Source organism: Triticum urartu, chromosome 2 (assembly GCF_003073215.2).
Source record: "Triticum urartu cultivar G1812 chromosome 2, Tu2.1, whole genome shotgun sequence".
In the NCBI taxonomy this organism is placed as follows: Eukaryota; Viridiplantae; Streptophyta; class Magnoliopsida; order Poales; family Poaceae; genus Triticum; species Triticum urartu.
Window position 1 is genome coordinate 381,340,703 of NC_053023.1, and position 11,867 is coordinate 381,352,569.

General features: G+C 46.6%; 1 protein-coding gene across 1 annotated transcript; it reads left to right on the plus strand.

The window, feature by feature from the left end:
- The first annotated feature begins 405 nt into the window (after positions 1-405).
- Positions 406-4,362, plus strand: LOC125537405 (DEAD-box ATP-dependent RNA helicase 53-like). Its single transcript, XM_048700713.1, has 7 exons — positions 406-838; positions 1,979-2,106; positions 2,198-2,606; positions 2,822-2,920; positions 3,009-3,233; positions 3,365-3,526; positions 3,600-4,362. The coding sequence occupies exons 1-7, from the start codon at positions 497-499 to the stop codon at positions 4,092-4,094; spliced, it is 1,860 nt and encodes a 619-aa protein (XP_048556670.1). The 5' UTR covers positions 406-496; the 3' UTR covers positions 4,095-4,362.
- Positions 4,363-11,867: the final 7,505 nt, after the last annotated feature.

Sequence of the window (11,867 nt, forward strand, 5' to 3'; positions counted from 1 at the left end):
ACACAAAGGTGAACCTGAAGATAAAAAAACACGAGTTGGGTGGTCGCCGTCATGCCGACTAAAGCCACCACTATCAAGATCTCGCGGGACAAACATGACTCGCGAGAAGACCACAACTCCTCGCTCTGTCGTCCCACCACTATGAATACTGTTTTTGGTGAACACATAATTCATCTCTCTCGTTGCTTCTTGAAAAAATATATCTCCCGTTGCAACGCACGGGCATATGTGCTAGTATCTATTAGAAGACTTATATATTTTTAGAATCCTTTAAAGACTTGTATTTAGGAACGGACCTTGGAAAAAGATATCGACCACATTCTGGGCCGATCCGCTAGCGTGCTGATCTTACAGCCCAGTCCAATTCACGGCCTAGACCAGGGAAAAAAAAGAGAAGATACCGTCGTCGTCCTCCGTCCCTCGCAAAAAAAGTGTTCCGAGGTCTCGGCTCCACCTTCCAACACCAGCACGAGGACGTCTCATCTTAACCGTCGCCATGAACTCGCTGCTCCGCCGCGCGCTCTCTGCCTCCTCTTCGCCGGCGCGTCCGCAGAGAGCGCTCCTCTCGGCGCTTCTCTCTCCTCCGCCGGCCGGCTCTCCCCAGCCATGTCGCCTCCCCGCGCCGCAGCCGCTGGAGCCACCGAGGCAGCGAGCGTTCCACGCCTCTCCGGGACCCCTGGGGTTCAGGTCCACTACCCCCGCTCCGTGGCCCGGGACGGTCTCGGAGTCCGGCGCGGCAGCGGGGGATGACGGGCTGGAGGTCGCGAGGCTGGGGATCTCGCCGCGGATCGTGGAGAGACTCGCCACGCGGGGCATCACCAGGCTCTTCCCCATCCAGGTAGCGCCTTTTGCGCATTAGAATTCGAAGCTTCAGTCCCAGTGTTTTGCTTAATTGCGTCTGTTCTGCAGCTCGTGGAATCATTAGATACGAGTCATGATGCTCCCAGTTGTTCGTGATATTTTTCAGTTGAATTCCATTTAGCAAGCTGGTTCGCCATTTGTATGATGTGCGCTGGTTTACTTTGCGTCGTACTCAATTATTTGCAAACATGGACACAAGAGGAGGTTTAGCTTCACGTCGGCAACAAATCCGCTGAAATGTTGCTTCGAACTGACGGGTTAAAATTTGTTGAACAGTGCTGCTATGATAATTTAGCAAGTGGTCTATTGATTCCAACCATGTTTTTTCTCTTAGACATGTAGCTTCACAATATTGACAAATAAGAAAGGAAATCACAAATCACTGAATTTTGCAAGTACCCGTGGAATGTGGTCAGAACTATTTGGTGCATAGCTAATGCAGCAGCAGTTTTATATGGCTGCCTGATGACTCACTGAATACTCCCTCCGTCCAAAAAAACTTGTCCCAAGCTTGTCCCTCAAATGGTACATCTAGCACTAACTTGGTGCTAGATACATCCATTTGGGGGACAAGCTTTTTCGGACAGAGGGAGTACTAAGTTCCTCTAGTTTTACCCCCCCCCCCCCCAAAAAAAAAAATCCATATGATTATTATGGAAGAGGAAAAAATTGCTTCAAAGAAGGAAAATAAAACTCCATACCGAATTTGATATGACTAATATGACCATGTAGAGCAAGCTTGCTAGTTTGCCTTGCTGTCCTTATTTCTGGATCCGTCGGCAATGTGGCCTTGTATTGCATCTGCTGGTTGACCAGTTACTGTGGCAAACGGTACAGGATCAACCTTGTTATTTCTCAGAAGAACAAATGTGCCATCTTTACAAGGAAAATTAATGTTATTTCCTGTGAACAAATGAACAATAAATTTGAAAGATCTCTCATGACATATTGACATCACTAGGTAATGTGCAAGATTAGGATTTCGATGAGCTTCATGTGCATACCTATTTATCTGTGTCATGTCAATTGGCAAGATGCTATTATTTACATTGTTTTGCTATGCTAGCCTAGTTCTTCTGTTGCTACAGTGATGGTTTTACCCTGTGCTTCTGTGCAGAGAGCTGTTCTTGAACCAGCAATGCAAGGTAAAGACATGATTGGCCGTGCTCGAACTGGAACTGGAAAAACCTTGGCTTTTGGCATTCCTATCATGGACAGGATTCTTCGTCACAATGAAAAGAATGGGTAAGGTTCTCTTTCTACTTTAGAACTGTTCTTATCTAGCTACTGCACATATATGATTTATGGTAACAATTGTATAGTCTGCTGCATGCAGAAGTGGTAGAAATCCTTTAGCCATCATCTTGGCACCTACTCGAGAACTCGCTCGACAAGTTGAGAAGGAATTTAAGGAATCTGCTCCATTAGACACTCTTTGTGTGTATGGAGGTGTTCCCATCAGTCAGCAAATGAGAACTCTTAATTATGGTGTTGACGTTGTGGTTGGAACTCCAGGGCGTGTTATTGATCTTTTGAGAAGAGGTGTTCTAAACTTATCAGAAATCCAATTTGTGGTTCTGGATGAAGCTGATCAGATGCTGGCTGTGGGTTTTGATGAAGCTGTTGAGGTGATCATGGAGAAGCTGCCACAAAACCGACAAAGTATGCTGTTCTCTGCAACAATGCCTAGTTGGATCAGAAAACTTACAAACCAGTACTTAAAAGATCCAGTCATAATTGACCTTGTGAGTGACTTTTTTTTCTTATTTGCTATAAGACCTTTAATCTTTGTGCTGGGAATTATCCTACATTTTGCATGAATCCCTTGCTAGTTTATATATTATGCACATCAGTACATGTGTATATTAGTATATTTTGTTCTTCATTTGCTTTTCTTCGTCAGTTTAGCATCTGGGTTAGAATTTTAGGGGAATTATTTGGCAATTATGTTTTTTCTCAGGTTGGTGACTCAGAACAGAAATTACCTGAAGGAATCTCTCTTTATTCAATTGTATCTGAGAACTATGGGAAGTCCTCGATTCTTGGTCCATTGATTAAAGTGAGCATTCTCCTGACTGTATGTGTGTTTTATGGTTGGCATTGTCAGCAACTCTACGTAATACTGCTTCCTTTTCACTTTTCTGTAGGAGCATGCTGATGGTGGGAAGTGCATTATATTTACTCAAACTAAACGAGAAGCAGATAGATTGGCATATGCCATGGGCAGGAGTTATGCATGTCAGGCGCTGCATGGAGATATCTCACAAAATCAGAGAGAAAGGACACTCTCAGGATTTCGAGATGGCCGCTTTAACATCCTTGTAGCAACTGATGTTGCAGCCCGTGGATTAGACATACCCAATGTTGATCTAGTAAGTGGCTTGAGATATTCCCTATGGATATGAACAGCACAAGAACCTCTTCGACACCCAAAAATATGATTGCTCTGGGCGTTTGATGTGCATGTTAGCATAACTTGGAATATCATGTTGCTATCTTTCAGGTGGTACACTACGAAATCCCAAACTCGTCAGAGTTATTTGTTCACAGATCTGGACGAACTGCACGGGCAGGGAAGAAAGGCATTGCCATTCTAATGTACACATATGAACAAAGTAGAACTGTAAAGGTCATCGAGCAGGATATAGGATGCAGGTTCACAGAGGTAAACCATGGTTTCATGTTAGTACTGATGTGAAATATTAACTCATTGGCTGATTTCTTTTTGTGGTGTGTAGCTTCCCAAGGTTGCAGCTACAGATGAAGCTGCAGACCTGTTTAATGTTATGAGAGACACTCGCTCTAGATCAGTTGGAACCAGAAGAAGTGGTGGTTCCTCTTTCAGCCACGGCGGTGGCTTTGGCGAACGCCACTCCCGTGGCTTTGGTGATTTTGACAGCTTTGGCGGTACCCCTAATCGTACTGGGTGGTCCAGGGATGCGGGTTCAAGATACCGTGGCGGGTTCGGGGATTCTCGACGACCTTCTCAACCTTCCAATGGCTTTGGCAGGTCCAGCGGGTTTGGAGATTCTTGGCGAGGTCCTCAACCTTCTGATGGTTTTGGCAGGTCTAGCTTCAATCGCCCGGGTGGATTTGGCGAGTTTGAAGAAGGCAACAGCAGAAGTGGTCGGTTCCCCAGGAGATCCGATGATTCAGACCCTTCACGGTATGGCAGAAGCTCCAATGGTTTTGGCACCTCTGATTTCGGCAGACCAGGCAGCATTAAGGATTAACCAATGGATCAGAGGATTTAACTGTGTACAGCTCCGATGAGCCTTTCGACCACTCGTGTTTTTCTTGCATGAATGAGTTCACCAATCTCTCTGTGTAATTTGTTTTGTATCTTGGGTTGTTTGAGAAGATGTATGCTTTGTGAATATTTGTGATGTTTTTAGGACAGAATAATTGCGATGCATGCGCCTGGTGCTCGTTGTATTTCGTGGGGAAAAACTCATCTTGTGCCCCTCATGAAAGTTTGGGCTGGGCGCCATTTCCCTGAAATGTTTGGTCAGGCTCAGGCAGGTCTCTAAAAGTTAGTTTATACTCCCTCCGTATCAAAATATAAGACGTTTTTTGACATTATGGTAGTGTCAAAAAGCATCTTATATTTCGATATAGAGAGAGTATTTGAGTTTGCTGCACATTCTTTGTAGGAAACACTGTCATCTTATCTGATCTTTGCTGTTTGTACAGCTTGATTTGAGGGGCATTATATTTACTCCCTTGGTTTACAAATATAAGATGTTCTAACACTTATCTTGATTGGATGCATATAGATATGTTTTACCGTGTTTGTTCACTTATTTCAATCCGTATATAGTCCATATTACCATATCCAAAGCTCTGAGGGAGTATCTTTTTTCTACATTGGAACTGTTTGGACAGAGGAGAAATTTCCATTGGGATATGATTTCATTTCAAAAAGAGTTTGATCCAGTTTATAAGGAAAATATGATCGAAAATCTTAAGTGCCGAGGTACAATACATCTTGCCGAAAACAGGAAGATAGAAAACACAGAACACCACGTGCACTGTTACAACACAACACAAAGATCAACATCCTAATCATCCAGAGTTGAATTTAGGTGGGTGGATGATGCAACGCAAGTTTTCTTCTAGGAGAAATACTAAATTTATATCAATAATATCAACAAAATTACAGCAAATGTAGCATCTTGCTGAGAAATGCAAAGAGATAGGACGTGCAGCGATTCGGTGCCCAGACTCATCTGCACCCGATCAGAAAAAAATTCACAAAAAATACTAGAAAAATCTAAAAAAATCTAATTTTTTTCCATGGTAAAAAATTTATTGCGTGAGGTTCGCTCCAAATTATAGCTCATTTGGACATGTGAGTAGCTCTCAGCAAAAAAGACAAATCGGATCAAAACAGTACATGAACAGTAAACTATTTTACAAACCCTAAATTTGTCTTTTTTGCCGAGAGTTGCTCATTTGTCCAAATGATTTGAAAATTGGAGCGGACCTCACGCATCAAATTTTCTACCATGGGGGAAAATGGAATTTTTTAAAAAAATTCTAGTATTTGTTTTGATTTTTTATTCAACACGGGTGCAGATGAGCCCGGTCTCAGAAAAGGATTTTCGAAAGTACATAAAGTACTCCCAACAAAGTAAATTTGCAGAAAAATCCTTATTCACCCCTGCAATCGCCAATACATTGACTGAAAAACTTCAACCACCGCTGTCGATGAAGTGTTCGACAGAGAGAAGAAACAGTCTCCACTAAGGCAAAATCCAAGAGAAGGCCATATCAGCAAAGCTGCATTGTGAGCCTCTGAACAGGTGCCACCCGCGAACGGTGCTACACTTGTTGTGGGTTGTCAGCCGAAGCAAATGTCCACACCGCTTGAATCGCGACCCTGAAGGTCTCGAACGGTGACGCCACCGAGAGGCTCCAAAACCATCTCGCGGATGATGTCGGCCCGCAATGCCAACCACCTGCAACACAAGCACTTCTAGCTCTGCCATGACACCCGACGTGATGCGGACAAAAGTCGAAGAAACATGACCCCCCGAGCAAGACCTCCGCCGTCGTCTTGAAGGCCTCACCTGGCTACAAGGAAATGGCCCAAAAACTTTTATTCATGATGACAACATAGGCACCGACTAAGCATCGTCATCCGAAAAACTAATCCTATACCTAGACATTGTACAGAAGTGTGACGCCCCCGATTTAACCGTACACTAATCATACACGCAAACGTGTACGATCAAGATCAGGGACTCACGGGAAGATATCACAACACAACTCTACAAATAAAATAAGTCATACAAGCATCATATTACAAGCCAGAGGCCTCGAGGGCTCGAATACAAGAGCTCGATCATAGACGAGTCAGCGGAAGCAACAATATCTGAGTACAGACATAAGTTAAACAAGTTTGCCTTAAGAAGGCTAGCACAAACTGGGATACAGATCGAAAGAGGCGCAGACCTCCTGCCTGGGATCCTCCTAACTACTCCTGGTCGTCGTCAGCGGGCATCACGTAGTAGTAGGCACCTCCGGTGTAGTAGGGGTCATCGTCGACGGTGGCGTCTGGCTCCTGGGCTCCAACATCTGGTTGCGACAACCAGGTAGAAGGGATAGAGGGAAAGAAGGAGAAAGCAACCGTGAGTACTCATCCAAAGTACTCGCAAGCAAGAAGCTACACTACATATGCATGGGTAAATGTGTAAAGGGCCATATCGGTGGACTGAACTGCAGAAAGCCAGAATAAGAGGGGGATAGCTAATCCTTTCGAAGACTACGCTTCTGGTCAGCCTTCGTCTTACAGTAGAAGGAGAGTAGGTGAAGTCCTCCAAGTAACATCGCATAGCATAATCCTACCGATGATCCTCCCCTCGTCGCCCTGTGAGAGAGCGACCACCGGTTTGTATCTGGCACTTGAAGGGTGTGTTTTATTAAGTATCCGGTTCTAGTTGTCATAAGGTCAAGGTACAACTCCAAGTCGTCCTGTTACCGAAGATCACGGCTATTCGAATAGATTAACTTCCCTGCAGGGGTGCACCACATACCCCAACACGCTCGATCCCATTTGGCCGGACACACTTTCCTGGGTCATGCCCGGCCTCGGAAGATCAACACGTCGCAGCCCCACCTAGACCAACAGAGAGGTCAGCACGCCGGTCTAAACCTAAGCGCCCAGGGGTCTGGGCCCATCGCCCTTAGCACACCTGCACGTTGCGAACGCGGCCGAAAGCAGACCTAGCCTAGTGGCCTTCCAGTCCAATCCGGCGCGCGCCACTCAGTCGCTGACGTCACGAAGGCTTCGGCTGATACCACGACGCCGGGATACCCATAACTACTCCCGCGTAGATGGTTAGTGCGTATAGACCAATGGCCAGACTCAGATCAAATACCCAGATCTCGTTAAGCGTGTTAAGTATCCGCGAACGCGCGACCAGGGCCAGGCCCACCTCTCTCCTAGGTGGTCGGAACCTGCCCTGTCGCTCCGCCTCAAAGATCCACACAGAGGGCCGTTGGGACAAAGGTCCTTTCAGCCCCCAATCCGTGTAATCACTCGCGGTGCTCCACAAGCCGACCCGTCTTTAGTCACCACATGTATCATGTATAAAGCATATAGTTAATATACCCGTGATCAACTCCCGAGTGATCACGGCCCGATAGTATAGCATGACAGACGGACAAGGATGTAGGGCCACTGATGAAATCTAGCATCCTATACTAAGCATTAGGATTGCAGGTAAAGGTAACAACAGTAGTAGCAAGGACATGCTATGCATCAGGATAGGATAAAACGGAAAGCAGTAACATGCTACACTACTCTAATGCAAGCAGTAGAGGAAGAGTAGGCGATATCTGGTGATCAAAGGGGGGGCTTGCCTGGTTGCTCTGGCAAGAAAGAGGGGTCGTCAACCGTAGTCGTACTGGGTAGCAGCGGCGTCGGTCTCAGTGTCTAGCGAGAGAAGAGGGGGGAGAAACAATAAATATTTAAGCAGCATATTGCATAGTGATGCATGACATGACAAGGCGGCTAGGGGTGCCTATCGCGGTATGAGGTGATACCGGTGAAGGGGGGAAAACATCCGGGAAAGTATCCCGGTGTTTCGCGTTTTCGGACAGATGAACCGGAGGGGGAAAGTTGCGTGTTCGCTATGCTAGGGATGCGTGGCGGATAAACGGGCTGCGTATCTTCTTCGTCTCGTCGTTCTGAGCAACTTTCATGTATAAAACTTTTTCATCCGAGATACGGTTTATTTTATATTAATTTTAAAAGATTTAAAATCATTTTTAGTATTTAGTTATTATTTTAATTAAACATTATCCAGAACAGTGCATGCTGATGTCAGCATGACGTCAGCAGTCAACAGAGGCGTTGACTGGTCAACTGACGTGTGGGTCCCGTTCGCCATACTCTGTTTTAATTAACTAACAGTTAATTAGGTTAATTAGTGATTAGGTTAATCTAATTATAATTAATTAACTTAATTAATTCCTTAATTAATTAACTAATTAATTTATTATTTTATTTATTATTTTTTTCTTTTTTTTAATTAAAACGTTCTGGGGTGGCCCCGTTGTCATAGGGCCACTGGGCCTTAGCGGATCGGGTGCGCCCGATCGGGCGGTGCGGGCGCAGGGACACCCGCACGCGAGGCCACCAGGGGCGAGGCGGGGCGCCAGAATCTGGCGAGGTAGGGGGGAAAGGGGCGGCCAGCTCCGGCGAGCAGCGGGGCCGGGCAGCAGGGGGCTGTGGCCGTGCGGGGAACGGCGGACGCGACGAAGCAGCAGCGGGCCGCGGCGGACAGAGGAGCAGGGGCGGGCGACGAGCTGCAGCGAGCAGGCGATCGCGGGACCATGGACACGCACTGGCCGGTCGGGAACGAGGTGCGAGATGCGGCCACGGGCGAGGGTGAGCGCGGCCGGATCCGTTCGATGCGGTGGTCGCAGGCATCAGCAAGCAGCGGAGAGGAGAAGAGGAGGCCGAGGGCCTCACCGCGTGTAGGGCTAGGCCGGCCCAGCCGGCCCTCCTCTCTGGCCTACAAGGCCACCCCCCGAACCCTAACCCCCCACCCGATCCCCACTCTCCCCCACTCGTCCCACCCCCGCGCGTCTCCCTCGCCCCTCCCCGATCTGGATCGGGGGAGACGGCGCCTCGACCCCGCCGCCTCATCCCTGCGCCCCGTCACCGGCCGGCGCCGCCCGTCTCCGCCGGCGCCTCCTCATCGCCTCCCCACACCGCCTCCTCAACCCGCCCCCCCCGACCGGCCTCCGGCGGCGTCCGGGACGGCTTCGGGCGACGAGGTCGGGGTCGAGGCGGCGATGGCGGGGCGCGCCGGGAGGAAGCAGAGGCGCCAGGAGGCCGGTCGGGGGGGGGGGGTTGAGGAGGCGGTGTGGGGAGGCGATGAGGAGGCGCCGGCGGAGACGGGCGGCGCCGGCCGGTGACGGGGCGCAGGGATGAGGCGGCGGGGTCGAGGCGCCGTCTCCCCCGATCCAGATCGGGGAGGGGCGAGGGAGACGCGCGGGGGTGGGACGAGTGGGGAGAGTGGGGATCGGGTGGGGGTTAGGGTTCGGGGGGGGGTGGCCTTGTAGGCCAGAGAGGAGGGCCGGCTGGGCCGGCCGGTTGGCCCAGCGTGGGGGGGGGGGGGTTGGTCTTTTTTTTTAGTTTTACTTTTTGTTATTTTTCTTTTCTGTTTTATTTTAGTTACATATTAATTTTAGTTTAGCAAAATATGACTACAACCCCTAAAATAATGTTTCAGAACAATCCACTACTGTAAGAAGCTATGGCCCGATATAAAATAGTTTAGTATTTTATAAAATACCAAAGGCGTTTAAATAGTTGTTTTTGCTACTGTTTGAACCATTTTAGTGCATTTAATCCTTCTACAAAAATGTGGTTCCTCCACCATTATGATTTAGGATTTATTTGTTGCACTTTGAACATTTTAGTTTTAACGTTTGAAAACTTTTGTTGTTTGCCATATTTTGAATTGATTTTGAATCGGTTTTGTACTAACGAAAGATTAGCAACAGTAACGAAGGTGATGTGGTCTCATTAGCAGAGTTTTACTGTCGCTTAATTATCCGGGCATCACAATTCTCCTCCACTACAAGAAATCTCGTCCCGAGATTTAAGAGGGGAGTAAGGGGGAAAGTTCTGGTTACGATGTTCTAACGGATCTTCTCGAAGAAGTTAATCCCTTTCATTGATGTCTTCAATTCTTTATTCCAATGCATCATTATGAAGTTGTCTTCCTTCGGGAACTCCATTGTACTTACGAAAGGATAAGGGGGTATTACGGAAGAACGGACCTTACAAGGTTGACTATCTGGCGGATAACTCAGGGAATGTGGTAGAAAGTAACTCTCGAATAGATACTTAAGAAAATATCGAGAGTAAAGTAAGAAGGTATAGTAATAAGCTTCAAGCGGATAAGCAATCTTTAGATGCCTGAAGCAGAGCAGGAAAGAGGGTTCAGAGCAACGAATAAGCATTGCGGTTGAAACCAGAATAGATCTCCTGGCAGGTGGCCCGTGAATTACATAAGAAGTCAAGCGCGAGGAATAACTTTGACAACAGTGTGTACAGGAGGTCAGGTTTCAATCCTGTGGAACTTTGGGTTATGGGTCCACCATGAGGTTAAAAGTAGGAAGGGGACTGACATCTTGCACGGTCATGATAGCAAGACATGCCATAGGGTAGCCTGTTGATTATGTCGGCAACAACGTCGATACCAAGGGCGAGGGACGAAGAGAACCATTTTCCTGCTCGTTGCCACGAGGCGGACCAATATGCAAAGTTCTCGTCCATCGGTGGCTACCGAAATGTCATCAACAATAGTAACAGGGTCTTGCTGACAGAATTGTACAACGAGGGGTTTACTTAAGCAGGAGAATATTACTGCTTAGATCATATAGATCACAAGAAAGGTTAAACCAAACAATGGAAAGGAAAATATGATTATCAGATTAAACAGAACAATGGAAAGGAAAATGTGTTAAAACACATATTTCGGGGGTATATCCTTCCCAAGAACAAGCAGAGTATGATATCCAAGCCCGGATATTAAGTAGAAAAGCCTCTAGGTAAGGGGAGAGAAATTTCATGACATTATCCATATAGCGTTGTTTGGATAGTTGAGCAAGAAACAATTAGCATTGGGCTTCAAATGTTCTTGTTGATGAAGAGAGTACCACAGACATTCTTTGAGATAGCATTGACATGGTCTTCCATCAAAGGTCGGACTTTGGATATACAAAGGATTCACCAGGAACAATTTATAAAGAAAGTCATTCCATTTCCTCATGGAAGAATGGTCATCCTTGCTAAAAAGGAAACTAAAACATTAGGTACTCCGGTGAGGTGTGCTAGGCATGACATCACCTTACCGAGTCATATAAGGACCAATGTTATGACTCTTGAAAAATGTCCCAACCATCATATATGACCGAGGTTCAGATCCGATTGGTGTCAGGATACCTCAGACATTAGGATGCCTGAGAAGAAAAAGGTCCAACATAATTTTGACGAGATGACCATGTAAGATTCTCGGGGAAATGAACTTATGGAAGGGAGTTCCAAAACAAGAGTTCATCATTAAACCAAGAAGAGGATGAGGAGGTAGCTGATGAACTCAGTGACAATTCATTGATATCTCCAAAAGATGGATTTCCACGATTATGTGAACAAGGAGATAACATTTTCAGATCAAATAATATAATGAAGTATGCTCGAGGAAAACATACACAATTAAACATTGGTTGAAAGGTGCACCCGAATTATGGGGTTATGTAGCATGATCAATGTTAGAACGGTGGTTCAGCAACCGATAGTCTAAGAATGAAATTTCGATCATTAACTTCAAAGCCATAGGGTTGCTAGAAGTGCAGAATCCATACCCCACCGTTCACTTGTGGGTACCCCGGTTGGAATCAACACGAGGACCAAGAAAGAATGGTGATGGTGAGAAGTATCATTATAGCAAGAATTCTTAAGAGGTGGAGCAATCCTCACAACC